Raw genomic sequence first — 15,435 nt, forward strand, 5'->3', positions numbered from 1 at the left:
GCAGCAATTCCCGGCAGAGGGAGAAGTCCCCGAGTACAGCCCCGGAGCAGCGCTGCCATTACCGGGGTAATGGGATCCTCCAGCGGCGGCTCCGATAAGCGATGGGATGTGGCAGTTGCCATGGGGACGCCGGTGCGGAGAGGATTTTTAAAAAGCAGAGCAGTCCTTTCACCAGGAGTTACTCCTGCCCCGTGGGAACTCGACAATTCAAGGAGACTTTCAAATGTATTTACCTATGAATGGGTACAACGGCAAGCCCTAGCCGGTTTTTTCTGGGATTTCTTTGCAGGAAGAACTATCAGCATAAAGCAGCAGCCTACAGGTGGAAGCAGAACATCCCAGGAGGAGTTGGCAGGGGTGGGAAGTTTGGGATGGGGGAGCAGGAATGGCACATTTGGGGCTCCGTGTGTGCAGCAAAGTGTGGATTTCCTGGGGATTTGATGGCTCAAATCCCTTCCAGTGGGGAAATCAGGGCAGCATCTTCTATTTAGCAAAGCTGTTACCAACAGGAAATTATTCCCTGGCCCAGAACAATCTTAATTAAGAGCCAAAAGTTTCGGATATTGGCTTGGGTTTGATCACGAACAATTCTTGCATCACGGTGTTTTGTAGGGTGTGGCTGGGGACAAAGCGACTTTGTTCTGAATTAAGTCGGAGGAAAACAATCCTTCCAGCAGGAGCATTTCAACAACAGAAACATTTGAATGGGTTCCACTACATTTTAAGGACCTGATGAAAAGTGTGGGCAATAATTACATCACTGGTCCCTGGATCTGCATGTGTCAGAGCAGTTTCAGCGTGGAGGGAGGAGAGGGATGATCTAGTGATAAGGAATAATTGTCACTGCACACTCAGCAGGGACAGATGACACAGCCAGTGACTCGAAAATGCATCTTGCCAAACTGCAGCAAGAAGAATGAAGTTCTCAGTCTTCATCAATACTTGCAGATGATTTCTCCAGGTAGATAAATTGCTTGCAGAAAACATCTTTAATATCTCGATTTCTCCCCCGTACACCCACTCCCAACTTATTCTGTTAATGACAAGTACTGACTTTAATTATTCCAACTCTGAAAATATAAACTTTTTAAAGTTCCATGAGAAGGAAAGAACTGTAGAAGACCTAAGAAGTCAGGTAATTATGGGAAGTAACTATCACCCAGCTAATAGTCAATAAATCATTACCTTCCTGAAAATAATTAATAATTAATGGCAGTGGTGAGAAACGGCTCAGACTGGTGTTAGAGAGAGACCAGTTTGTGTAAAACCAGTAAGGGGCCAGCAGTTCCAGGTGTCCACCCAATGCTCTGTAAGCCTACACAGAAAGGCCACTCCAGCACCTCTCCTGGTGCTATCTAAATAAATCAGTGCTGCTGGGTGATTTCTGTGCTGTCTGGACTGGGGTTGGAGGAGAAAAGGAGTCACTGGAAACCCTGTTCTCCTGTTCTCTCCCCACAAGGCTTCATTTGGTGGGGAATCTGCTTAAAAAGCAAAAGGGATTCACTCTGTTTTCAGGACTGACAGAAATAAGGGCAGAATGATTCCTCACATATGAGATTGTTCTTAAGAGCTGTAAGATGGGCTGTCACTGGTGAGAAGGAGCAGGAAGCCTCAGATGTGCAGAGGGTTAGAGCTGTCACCCCACAGAGGAATCACAGACACGTTTACAAACCCTCTCTAAGGCCCCTCAGTGCTATCACAGGATGGCCAAGCCCAGGAACAGGAGCTCCCTTCAAACCACTGCAAACGAAAGGCAAAGAGCAGCCCCCCTTCCCCCTCAGCCTGGGAAACCTCAGCAAAACAAGATCTCTGCAGCTCAAAAACTTCCTAGAGGAACACACTCCAAAGGTAGAAGCAGTCTGGAGAAGGCAAGGTCTATAAATCACCACCTGTCAGCTTAGAAAAATGTTCTCTTTGCTCCTCTGTGGAGGAGTAAAATGAGCAAAGAATTTTCTTTTCTGTACGGATGGCTCAGCCATAAGCTTGTTTTAACATCAATTTCTTGTAACCCATCTACACACAAGTATTTAAACAGTTTTTATGAAGGATGCACGGGCTGAGTCATGCAGCTGAAGAATCAGCCTAATTGGTCAAACCTCCAGGACACGGTGTGCTGAGCTGGAGAGAATCATAATCTCATCTATTAGGGGATGTGACAAGAGGCAGCAGCTATCTCAGGTTCCTGGAAGAGCTGGTGTGAAATAAGAACCGTTGCCTAGGGACAGTCTCTTCTTTATGATAATTAAAAGAGCTCAGATCTGGGCTATTCTGGATGGATGAGAAATATGCAAGCATAAGCTTAAATTCTGGCTTGGGCTTGTTCATGTGAGAAAGTTGTCTAATAATTCATTAGTTTCTTCAATAAAAGATACCCAAAAGGCAAGAGAAAGGGCATCTGTGGATTTGGCTGGCAGGTTCATGTGGCCTCCAATTTTTTTCCAGATATCCTGGTCTTCTGTAGGACAAAATCACAGAATCTCAGCCTCTTTCCCCAGGCAGCAGCCCCAGGACAGGAGGAAATGGCCTCAGGCTGGGCCAGGGGAGGCTCAGGGGGGACAGCAGCAGGAATTTCTCCATGGAAAGGGCGCTCAGGAATGGGAACTGCCCGGGGAGGTTTGGATCCCCATCCCTGGAGTGTCCCAGGGAGGGCTGGAGGTGGCTCTGGGCTGGGGACAAGGTGGGGACTGGTCACAGCTTGGATTCAGTGATCTTGGAGGGGTTTTCCACCCTCCAAAAAGCAAAAGAGGATATGATGGTCACAGTTACAGCCATCTTTTTTTCAAGCTTTTAAAAATGTAGCCAAACTGAGATCATAAAAGTTAAGTATTTACTGTGATTTCCTCTTACAACAAAAACCCAAATGTAAGATGATTTCATCAGTACCAGATAATAGGGCAGCTTAGAACCAGAGGGCAGGGTTTTTAATAACTTCACTCAAAATACGCACTGGGACAAAAATGTGGTGCAATAAAAAGTACAAAAGGTAATAAATATTAGCTATTATCTCGGCTCATTTTGTCAGGGAATAATCCTACAAATGTAATGGGATACATGGAAGCCTTATGAAAAGCAGGCAGAGAGAGGCTTAGAGCTTTATCCAGTATTAGAGCAGAGGCTGCCTGGTGAATAAGTTGACATTGAAGAGTAGAGAATGAAAATCATCTGGATTTTAGGGAAAGGAAAGAGCTCAAAAATGAAACTGTGATGCTGCCAGGCTCTGTAGGAAGGGGCCCAGCTCCCACCTCTGCCAGGGCTCCCAGCTGGAGCTGTGAGAGTGAGGGGAAAACTGCACCAACAGCAGGATGGGAAGAGGGAAAAATGCACGAAAGGAGAATTTGAATGCAACAGCAAGTCGGGAATTTGAATAGGAAAAACGAGATACTCAGCAGAAGGAGCAGATAAAACAGGATTTATCCACGAGCTATATATTAACTGGCTGTGTAAGGAGATGTTCTTTTTTCAAATAAGAAAGCCAGATCTTTCCGTGGTTTTACTCTGCCTTTCACACCCTCCAGGGCTGAGTGTTAAATACTCACTGAGGCAGCAGCATTTACAACACCAACAAGGCCATTTACTGCGGGTTAAAGCCATCAGTCCAGGAGACTCGGAATTTATTGCTGGTTCTCAGGCACATGGGCTCTGATTTGTGTGTGACACCGGAAATGTCTGCTCTGGTTTCCAACACCGGGATCTAACCGTGGTTAATTCACTTTACTCTGGTGCAATAGACAGTTACCACTGGTGTTTAAGAGCTGCTACACACAATAAGCTCAGGGAAGAATTCAGTAAATATCAACAGCAGGTAAGAAATTTTAGATCAAACTGAAAAAAAAACCCCACCCAAAATCAAACCCAAGAACCATAAACATTTATTCCCACAAGTTTTAAGAATAAATTATGCTTTGGAAGGAGCAGGAATGTCACCAGGCACTGCCCACTTTCTCTGTTTTCTCCTCAAAATGATTGCAATTCCCTCTGACTTTAAAAATGAGCAATCAGATCTCACATTTCTATCACTGCCATGCTCTGTGGTTTAGAAAAAGCACCAGGTCTTCCCAGTGAAAAGGGAGGAAAAACTGGCAGCTACACATTTGGAGTCTAATTTTAGGAGGAACTGAGCCATTCTAATGTGCTGCAGTCAACAGGAACCGACTGCACTCAATAATTCATGAGTTTCTTTCCATCATGTTTGAGTGGAGCCTGTTGAAAATTTCCCAAGGAAACATTTTCCATCAGAAAATTCCAATTCCTGTGAAGCAAAACTGCTCACAGGACAGGATATGCTTGGATACTTCTCTAATGCTTTTTTTTTTTTCCCTGTGCATTTTGAAGTAGTTTTTAATCTGTAGTAATATAATAATTATAACAAAGTATTTTAAATATGAAAAGGGCTGTCTGGCTATGAGACAAAAGGAATTTTAAAAGGCTAAACAAAATGTTTTAATCAGTCTTCACTGGGATTTTTAATTTCATTTTTAACACCAGTGTTTGAGAAGAAAAAAGAGTCAAACTTGGTTTATTTTCAGTTTGAGCTGGAATGTATTTTTATCCTTTTCTTGGGAAAGAAAAGCATTTTCTACTTGAGTTGTAGCTAAGAAGGTATTTTCATGCCTGTCCTAAAAAAAACCCTTTACACTCATGCAGATAAACCTCTCTTTGACCCTGGTGATGAGTGGAGTGTTAAATTTGTTATGTCTTTCCTGTCACTTTGATTCAGTTATTTTAAAATGAGTGGCATTTGCATCAGAAGGCAGCAGAACAACCATTTCTTACCTTTAGTCTTTCTGTTACCCCATCAGTGAAACTGACTGTGAATTCAGCAATTTTGGGCACTCTGAGTTTTCCTTTGTTCTTCTGGTCAGGCTGATATTCTGTTCTTGTTTTCACAATTACCTGGAAGATAACAACACTTTTCAGGCTTCTGCCCACAGCAGAGATTTTTGGGTTGTTATCAAAGCTTTTCTATAGAAACCATCCCCTGGACCTACACAAGCACCAAAAATGAACACAAACCCCTCACCCCCTCAGGAATAAGAGAGGCAGATAAATCAGCAGATACACAGAACTAGGACAGTGAGCTTATCACACTGAGCCTTAAAATAGCTGACAGCAAAATGTTTGACACCCACTTTTGTTTAGGAGTATTTAATTTTTATATCATGCTCAACAGGCAGGAGAACAGCCCAAGCCAGAGAAAAGCCTCACTAATTAAAAGCTCTGTCCAAACAAGTTCTGCTGAAGCCAGTTTAAATTTAGGCAATTTGGTATCTCAGTTCATTCAGGCTCCAGATTATTAATATTTATCTTGTATTATCACTTTGGCTTTTCCCCTAAGATCTGTGTCGGATTAATCCAGGTCCTACTAATCTTATAAAATGAGGTGCAGAAGACCCTTGCACTTTCTGGCTCCTCATTTTGAGCTGCAGCCTGGTGGAAATGAAAAACTCCAGGAGTGGAGGCTGCTGCAGATGAGAGTGACAAGAGTGATCCTAAAGCCCTTCGTTAGAAACAAAACCGTGGCGAAGGATTGGAACAGATTAAGTGATGCACAGGGTTGAGTTCTCAGCTAATCAAGGACTTATTTCCAAATGAAGACAGCAAAGTCTGCTTTGGACCAAAGAGAACCCCAGGTATTTAATCCTCCTGCATTTAATGCATGTGGAAATCAGAGCCAGAGAAAAGCAGTGAGGAGTCATAAGCCAATTTTCTGGATTCAAATGCAAATCATTAAAGGCTGATGAATATTTACACCCTCCAGCGAATCCCTCTCAATAGTATTTATTACAGGAGCATTTGCAATATTAATACTTGGCGAGAAGAAGGGACAAAAAGCCACTCAAGTCCATTTCTATGAGGGTTGGGAGCTCAGGATTAGTGATGACACAACACAGAAAATGAGAAATGATCCACGAGGAGAAACTGGGCAGGTTTGGGGTGAATCCTGACCCTGCTCTGAACCCCATTTGTTGAATCAAACCCCATTTTCCCCATCCTGTCCAACACACTGTGGGCAAAATTAAGCAAAGCTCTCTCTGCAGCCAAGACAAAGTGGCACAGGTCTGCTCTGAGCTCCAAACAAGCAATAAACTCATTTTCCCCCTCAGAAGGAGGCAAATGCACCCAGCCTCATGCAGCTGGCCAGCCTTCAGTCTTCTCCCTGGCCTTTTGTAATGCCAGTACAGTAAATTACAGAGCATCAGCCAGCAGCACCTGCCAGCCAGTGTTTGGAAATGGCTCTTTCTGTTTTCAGACAATATCCAATTCTCCCAAATTCATGCTTCCTGCTTGGTATCAATCTTAGCTGCAGACAATTTTTTAAAATTTATGTGAGAGGTTTTCCACAAACTGTAACGCTGCGTCTTAATGAAACACCATGGAGGAAGAATATAAGAAAAAAAATCAAATTAAAAACTTCCCTTGTTTCTAGCTATAATTTAATTTTCTTCATCATCACCACCAATTTGGTTATGGTTATTTTTTTAACTGTTCCATTGGACCAACGAGCATGAAAGTTTGAATCATGCAGTCTGTAGGGATACAGAGTCTGAAAATGAACCCCACAGCCCTTCCCTTCATCCATCACCAGATTCAGGTCCAGCAGCAATTCTGTCACATCTGGGAATAAACAAGCAAGTTCAGGCCCCAGCCACATCAGAAGGCACTTGAAACACAGTTTTCTGTCTGTGCCAGCAGTGAAAGTGTGCACAGAGTCACCCTGGGCAGCGTTTTGCTCAGGTATCAAAAAGCTTTGGTAGAAGAGAGAAGGAGCACCTTTGCTAAAGGGCTTTTAGCATGGCAGAAGTTAAAAACCTGCTCTCCACAAGTGTCTTTGTCAGACACCCGCTGGAATTACTCAGCAGAAGAAAGGGCAGGCAGCGAAGTCTCCTTTTTTAGAGGAGAGCACAGAAATCAAATGACAAAGGTCAAACAGAAAACTGAAAACCTGCAGTCGGGGGGACCATTCAGTATGGTGGCAGCAACGATAAAAATGCAATTTTGCTGAGGGCATGGGGTGTACACTGAGAAGAACAGAGCTCCTTCTTGCTCAGTCCCCCACAGGCAAAATAAATCAGCCTAAGCATGGATCTCACTCTTGCAGAGTTAAAAGTGCAAATTTAGAAAAGGAACAATCAATCTTCTAAAGAAACCTTTCTTCATTTTTAGCCTTTTTCTTTTGCTTTTTCTGTTTTCATTTTCCAGCTTTTCTGATTTGAGTTGGGTGGGAAAGATTTGCCTTCCCCCGTTCCCTGCCATCACTCCTTTTTCACCTTCTTTTTCCATTTTATCAGCGAGAAGAAAAAAAAAATAAAAAATAAAAAATAAAAAATATTCCTGGCGGTGAAGTCTTCCAGAAATTCCACCCAAATTGCTGTTGAACACGCAGTAATAAAAGCCTCCTGACTCGGCAGTCGGGGCGATGATCAGCGCTCGTTTATCAGCCGCTGCCCCCGAGCAGTCGCAGGCAGCCCAGATCCCACTGTTCCCGTGCAAACAAGGAACATCCATCTCACACCACGACAGCTTTCCTGGGAGAGCTGCCGCCGTGTGCTACAGCCCACAGCAACAGAACGAGCCCCGTCCCCTCTCCTTGGGTGTTCTGCAGCGGAGCTGGCTTGGGAATTGTGGATTGGAAAGAGGGAAAGGGAAACCGGGGTCCTGGGGAGGCTCCAGTTCCATCTCCTCCTTCTCTCCTCGGGGATGTTGGAAAAGAGTTGCTCTAAGGGGGAGCTTCCACATGGATTTAGCTCAGGGAATCTCCCTGCAGATTATCTTGCTCCTGTGATCTGTTCCTCAAGTTTCCACACCGTTTCCCAGAGATACAGCGCCTTGAAGCTGAGGGAAGGGAGCTGTCCATTGCATGTGTGGTAAAGGAGACATCAATAAATTACCCGGGACTTTCTTCATTTTACATCCAAAATAAAGCTCTTTGTTCTTTGAAACTTCCTAGATGGGGTTTGCAGAGTGGTTGTGAGAACATGAGAGGAGGGAAAAGGGCTTCCGTGGACCAGCAAAAAAGTCACATCTACTTACAGGAACCCACACTGAAGTTCTCACAGCTTCCTCCTTAACCAGGCTTGTTTAGAATTTGAGCTAATTAACCACCGATTCAGCAAAGCACTTAAGCTTTTCCTTAATGCAAGTAGTCCTGCTAACATCAGGGGACGAGCCGGATATTTCAAGTTAAGTGTGCATTTAAAGGCTTTGGCCCATCGGAGCTGGCTTCAGGCTCCTTCCCACAGCCAGCTCCAGCACGGACACTTGGGGATCCTGGGGAATTCTTCATCAAGTGCTCAGGGGCTCTGCATACAGCAGGACCCCAGCATCTCATAGTACTCATGGAAAAGCAGGGAAAAAAAAATACAAAAAAGGAATCTCAATAATGTGCTGAGTCCCACTTGGTGGCTGAGCCAGGAGTTCCCACCACTGTTGGTTCGCTGCTTACAAGGCAATGTTTTCTCAGACTTTCATCAATGAGAGAGAATGGCAGCTCCAGCAGATTCTCCATATAAACACCACATTTTTAGGGTTAGGGACTAGCAAAGGAAATCGGGGTGGGAAGGCAGTCAGACAACTTATGGAAAATGGCAGCTCTCTGCAGAATTGTCCCCCTCAGCCATCCCAGGTCAGCAGATGCAGTAACATCCCATGTCTGGAAAGGTTTTGACACTCTGTTCTCTTCCTTGGATCTTCTGGATGCTCACTGCAGTCGCTCAGACACTTCTGAAGAGCTCAGAGCAGCCTGCAGGGAATGGCCTGAGGAAATTGTGAAAGCCCAGCACAAGAGGACCACGAGCCACATCCATCACCCTGCTCCACACAAGATGTTTCTAATGATGCTGTTTGCTAATACATTTATCGAGCCCCAAACAGAAATGCTCTTATTATTCCAGGCTTAATGCCAGTGCCACGGCTGGGATCAATAGGAAATCTTTCCTCAGCTCTAATGGATGCAGGACCATGCACCCTCTCTGTAGCGATGCTTTGGAAAATTATAGGTGTGCTGAGGTGAGAAACAACAGATGAGAGTCTGCCTACACCAGCAGGAAATCCATCATCGACAACCTTGAGAAGGTAAACAGTGGGAGGCTGCTGGGAAATCCAGGGATTTGGGCTGCTGAAAGGGAAAAGAAAGCAAGCTTCTAACCAAGTGGGCTATATTAAAAGCATTTGCTGTGAGGAGGAAGGAGCAGAGTAGATGTGAAATGTGACAAATTGAAAAATATCCCATTAAGCACGGAACCTTGAAAAGGATTTTCCAGCAAAGGGATGAAGTAAGTGTTTCAGAAAATGAACTGATATGAATTCTGAGCCTTGTCTCCAACTGGCTAAATGTAACATCATTTATTGCCACTTTATATTTGCGTTTGAGCTCTATGGTTTTCCCTGAAGAAATGAGTAATAATATTTAACATAACTGGCATTGTGAAAACTTTAAATTATTCATTTGGAAAAGGACATGCAGCCCTGCTGTAATTCCCACTCCACTGCCACGGTGCATGTAATATATTGTGGTTCAGGTGCTGCAAAGCGCAGACCATAAAAATTTAAAATACTACTTCCTGGGATTATTAATAATGAAGAGTCTCTCAGTCAGAGTGGCTGCCAGATTGACAGAAGTGATAAACAAAATGTGTCGCTGCTACCAAGGAGAAAGGTTCCCTCCAAGTTCAAAGCTGGACTTTGTAGTCCCACAAAATGGTTGTAAAACCCCCACCCGTTTCCAGGCGGATTAGTCAGGCTGCCTTTTAAATGAAAATGAGACTCAGCTTCCTTCCTTTCCACACCTTTCTCCATTCCCCGCAGAAACAGAAGGGAAAATACCAACTTCTCACTGGCACCAATGTCGTGGTTTCCTTTGTTACCCACCAAAGCATCAGCTCAGCAGGACCTCAGGGTGCAGCAGGGCACAGGTGACAGCAAAAGGTGTCCCCAGGCTAAAGCTGGCACTGAACCTGCTGGGACTGGGGCAGGTTCTCCCCTCCTCGTGTGCTCCAAGCCAGGCAATGGCCAGAATCCTCCATCTGCACACACAATTCTCCAGCTAAATCCTCACACGGAGCCAGCTCCAAGGAGCCAATGAGATGTGCACTTTGCCAACAGCAGCTGAAGTTAAAATAGTCTAGCATTAAAAGAATAGAGGAGAAGAGATGGGGAAATCATGTTTGAGGGCTTAAAACAATCTCTGGCCTTGCAGGCTTAGGATGAAACATTTATAGGCATGAGCAGCTCCATGCAGCATCTCCTGTACCTCCTCCTGACTGTTGCCCTGGCTACTGCCAGAAACAGGATAAAGTGCACAAATCTCAAATTACCTGGCAATCCTCATGCTGCAAATTCCCAGATTTTAGAGAATCAGGTCTTTAAAGCTTCCCCAAATGGTTACAGCTATCTCCCATCCTACAGGAATGGCAGCTCTGCTTCCAAATCTACAGGATGGACACATCTCAGCAGGCAGACTTCCCAAAGGCTGGGATGAAAATTGGCATTTGGGATGGAGGTAACGGCATCCTAGTCATTATTTGAATATATAAAGTGCCTGAAATATCAAGCAGCAAAGTAAAAATATCAGGTTTGTTGTTTGTTTGGGTTTTTTTGGGTTTGTTTTTTTTTTGGTTTTTTTTTTTTTTTAAATCTGCCTAGGATCAAATCTGTAGCCCCTGGAGAAAGCCAGGGTCAGTGCTGTACTATTTTTTTACCCTGTATCAGCTCATCTAATGGGTGTTGTGCTGGAAATGAGTTTCACAGAGGGTGGTAGGAAAAAAGTAGTCTCCTGACTCAGTGCCAGGAGGATATTCCAGGCATAAGGAACATGGCAAAAGGACAAAGACAGCAAATGTAATCAGCCCTGGCATCACCAGTGAAAGGCAGCACAGAATGCAAAGGCTGCACTGGGAGCTGAAAGCAGCTGAGAAGGGCAAGGCACAGCCCCAGGAACAAAAGGGGCCTGGAATCTATTCAGCCAAACCTCCCTACAAACCCCTGGGTGCCCACAACCACCAGGAACCCACAGGAGGTGGGGTGAGAAAAATTGATTTCAGTAGCTTCATCCAGGAGAGGGTTTAGCAAAGCAGACAAAAGAATCAATCACAAATTGGCCAGGGTGAATGAACTGATTTCCCTTCAGCGTCCTGATTTACAGCAGCCAAGACTCCTGCCCCGTTCTCCTTTCCAGCCCAGTAAGGAACTGGTAAGTGGGGTTCACTTGTCAGCCTTGCTGAAATCACTGCCACCCCCAGCAGTGGGATTTCACGGTAGAAAAAAAGAACAGGCTCAGCCAAAGCCTCCACAGCCCAGCACCATTCCCTGAGTCCGTTCCTGCTGTTTCTGCAGGATGCAGCTCCAGGAATTGCAGTGCAGACATAGCTGGGCTTAAGAGAGGTAATGGAGCTCACAAACCCAGGCAGCTTTAAAGCCCCTAATTCAGACACTGACGGCAGAGCAGTTAAGGAGGGAGATTTGTGCCCGGGCTACACAAATCCTGGGATGTTCAGAGTGAAGCTCTGCTGCAGCAGCTCATTCTCTGGATGATGGGAGGCTGCTGGAAGCTGCTCCAGGTCCCTGGGAGCACCCTGTGAACAGCTCTAGTGGAGGAGTTGGTGTGTGAGAGGAAGGCCAGCACAGAGGGACATCCAAACAGGAGCAGGAACTGCCAAGGACACGAGCAAGGCTGTCCAAAAGGTGCAAACAGCATCAAGGAGGCTCCTCAAACGCTGCTATGAAAAGATTTATTACAGCCTAATGAGCCTAATGAGCAGGGGTTGTGTTCAGTTCTAATATACACCCGGAGGACAAAGGAATTTGCACAGTGTAGGAGGGGGATGAGAAGAAGGCTCAGACTTTGCTATTCGTGGAGGGATGAGGCAGAGTATCCCAAGCGGAGAAAGGAAAGGATGGGGGAAGGCAAGACAGCCTGTTGATTTTTATTTGTTATCCCCTTCCTTTGTTTTATCCATGTTTTCTTTCCCTTTGCATCCTCCTCCTCCCTCCCCCTGCCTCATCCCTATCCCTGCCCCATCCCTCCTTTTGCCATTTGCCCCATCCCTCCTTTTGCCATTTGCTCCATCCCAGCCTCACCAGCAGAGGAGCAGCAGCCGCCTGTCCCCGGCAGAGCTCCCGCGGCTGCCCAGGAATGCTCAGCCGGGAATGCTGAGCTGCCTCCAGCCCCAGCACGAGCAGCAGCTCCCCAAAAGCAGCCCCACGCTGCCCTGACAGCTCAGAGGGCTGCACAGAGGGCAGCCTGACACCGGGATCCAGCACGCAGCTCCAAGCAGTCCCCGAGGTACAGGAGCACTCATCCAGCTACTCTGAATTATTCCTGCTCAGCTGGCCAGGACTAAACGTTATTTTCTGTTAAACCAACAGGGACAGGCTGTGAACACCAGGGACCCCCCCTGATCTCCAGGAACTCTGTGTAAATGCATGGCCTCAGCCACCCAGAGAGGGCTGTGGCTGGGGGCAGAGTGCAGGGGGGGAAGAGCATTTGAAAAGAGCTGTTACATCCATTTTTTTTTTTCTTTCCGGCGCTGGTGGCAGGAATTTGCCACTAGAGAAATTAATTCTCGAGCCTCCTGATGCATTTAAAATAAAGAACAATGGACCACATGATAAGCCTTCTGCAGCCTTCACCACAAAAGAGGTGCCAGATGTTTTTTACAGCCTGACAAGAGCTTTCATGCACTTTTGTGTTACGTAAAATTAGGATTTTACTGCCAGAACAGAGGTCTTTCCTGCTAAATTATACGGAAGCGAGCCAAGAGACCAAGGGGTCCCCAGTTGTTGGTCTCATTTAACATTTCAGTGAACAGAATGGTCCCTGAAAAGCCGCACATCTTTCAGCATTATCATTGCAGGGACACAATCACAGCTGAAGCTGTTTGTCTATGCCTTGGAAAACAAGGCAACAGCTTCTCTTTTTTTCTTTGGTCCTGAAAGATAAAAGATTTCTGTTGGGTTTGGTTTGGGGTTCTTTTATTATTATTATTTTTTGAATCAGAAGAAATGAAATTCAGAAACATAAAAAGCCAGGTCAAGGGCTTGTCATTGTTGATGGGGCTATTATTGCTGTTACATGGACGGGTGTCACCAAAAAGGCCACGCAAAAATGATTTAGGAGCACCTGACTGTGCCTTTTGCTCCAGCAAGGGAACAGGGGACAAGGGAAATGCTCGAAGATTGCCAGTAAATTTAAATGCACAGCAGGCTCAGCACCTTAGGGGGACAATTCCTGTCCTGGGTCTGTTTGTCTCCCTGCAGCCACACAAGTGCTGACAGAAGGAGGAGAATGCTGATGCTGCAAGAGCAGCACGAGCAGGGGACATCCTCCTTTGGTGGGAGAAGGAATTAAGACATTCCAGTGGCCTGCAGTTTTAAAAAAGGAGGGTTGCCAAGCTGGAGCCTCCTGAAGTCCTGCCTGCATTTTTCCAACAGCAGCGAGGTGGAAGTCAGAGAGAGCTGCTAAGCTCCCAGGGCTTTGGAAAACAAGCCTGTTGGGAAAGCACACCCAAAAGGACAGACAGGAAAGTTAAGCACACCTTTAATAAGAGTTTTCCTTTCTCACGCTCCATAGGATTTCTTCAAGGAATTATCTGAAAAGAGCTGGATTTCAGGGGTTACATCACATCAGCAAAAGCCTCGTTTTTATATTCTCTCTGCATCCTTTCTCTGACAGAGGAGCCAGACACAAAAAACACTTGGCAAGAGATGATGGAAGCACTGGTGAAACATCTACATAGGTTAACGCTGAGAGTCACTTTGAGTGACTCTCAAAGTGATTCAGCTACAAAAATGACCTTAAAATGAAAAAAGAAAACAAGAATTCAAGGTCCTTAAGTCACAATTTTCAGTCTGCAGATTCACAGGCTTTGTGGGGTGCTTTTAAGGATACAAAAAACAATAGGTTTGATGTTCTTCAACTTGCATGCAAATATCTAAGACTCAACTGAAACAAAAAGCCTATAAAGGAACAGAACATGTCAATACACACCAGGTGAAGGCATTATTGTAGGGACAGCAGCTGGGCTGCCAGCACAAGCCTTGTGCACTCTTGGATCACTACCCAAAGCTGTTACTACTCCTCCTCCAGAAGGAGCAAGGACAAAGCCCTGAGCTGCACCCAAACCTCCCTGCCCTGGTTTTGATGCACTCTGGATTGCCCTGACCCCAAGGTTAGATCCAGGTCAAAAGCTCAGAATTTCCTCAATGAAGATCCTTTCTGACAGCAAAGAGAAGCCCAGAAAGGGGAATATTTAGCAGGGTTGGGTTTTTTTTTTTCAGGTTTCACTTACAGAGGGCTGGCCGGCAGCGCTGCTCCCTGTGGCTGCTGGCAGAGGGACGGCAGGAAAGCCCCGAGGCTGCAGAGCCCCGCGGAGCCGGGAGCTGTCCCCACAGCCCACACCCGGCTCTGCTCGCTCCTGCAGCATCCCACCAGGCACAGCAAGCGCCTCGCCTCATGGTCTCATTCTCCCGGGCTAAAAATCAACTGCTCGCAGGTTTTAGGAAGAATCGGGGGGAAAAAAAGTCAATTTTTGGTGTTTTCTTAACCAAGCCTGCTGAGAGCAAGGCAAGTCCAAACAAGAATATACCCTGAATGACTTGAAATCCATGTCCACCCCTCCTCAGCGGAACAGCCTGCCTGAATTCAGCAGCAGCTTTGCTTTCTCAAGAACAAAGCTGCAATTTGGCACTCTCACCTAACCTCATCCTCAGCTCTTTACCAGCAGCCCTTTAAGCAGCCCTGGGGTGAACTCACCCCTCCAGAAGCCCTTTTATGGAGAGCAAAGGAAACAGGTCATGAATTATTTTATCACTTTTATCATCAATAACCTCTCCTCCTCCTGGGGAAGGGATTTCCAGCCCGTTGACTCCAGGCCTGCAGCACGGAGGAGATGAACCACAGCCTGCAGAAATCAATAGCTCCGGCTCTAATGAGTTCTGAATCACGCTCAGCACACCTGGAGATACATCCCACACTTCCAGCAAAGAAAATTATGGATGTTGGTAGATGCATTGGCAGTAATACATGCTAATGAAGGTAATGTAACCTAACAACACGTGAATTATTGATGTGGGCATGTTTCAACAGAAGAATCAGCAAGGATTCACACCACACCGATGCACGCCAGTGTTTGTTCACCAACAGGCAGCTGGAACTGTGACAGTGCTGAGAAGAGCACTTGATCAGCTTGAAAAGTGATCTTTGTTGGGTAATCCACGTCTCACCTGCTCCCCGAGTCATTTAAATGCCACGTTGTCGTGTGACACTGGGTGATCTCAACGAGCCCTTTGTACTGCCATCAAAGGAGCCACTTATACACACCTACAGTTCCCTCTGAGCTTTTCCGACATTTGTGACAAATCATATGGCTTTGCCCGAATTATTTTGCTTAATCTTATTTATCAGAGTCACAGATAAGGGCTGGCTTAGTCTCTGATTCA

The 15,435-nt window shown here is 45.7% G+C and overlaps 2 protein-coding genes across 2 annotated transcripts in view; both read right to left on the minus strand.

Moving 5' to 3' along the window:
- LOC136367602 (cytoplasmic polyadenylation element-binding protein 4) overlaps window positions 1-15,435 on the minus strand; it is a 175,435-nt gene that overhangs the window by 96,803 nt on the left and 63,197 nt on the right. The window lies entirely within an intron of this gene.
- LOC136367607 (neuronal vesicle trafficking-associated protein 2-like) overlaps window positions 1-15,435 on the minus strand; it is a 29,959-nt gene that overhangs the window by 12,213 nt on the left and 2,311 nt on the right. The window contains exon 3 of the mRNA XM_066329379.1: window positions 4,774-4,893. Coding sequence (XP_066185476.1) covers window positions 4,774-4,893 — 120 coding nt within the window. The remainder of the gene's footprint in view (window positions 1-4,773; window positions 4,894-15,435) is intronic.

Source organism: Sylvia atricapilla, chromosome 14 (assembly GCF_009819655.1).
Source record: "Sylvia atricapilla isolate bSylAtr1 chromosome 14, bSylAtr1.pri, whole genome shotgun sequence".
NCBI classification, from domain to species: domain Eukaryota; kingdom Metazoa; phylum Chordata; class Aves; order Passeriformes; family Sylviidae; genus Sylvia; species Sylvia atricapilla.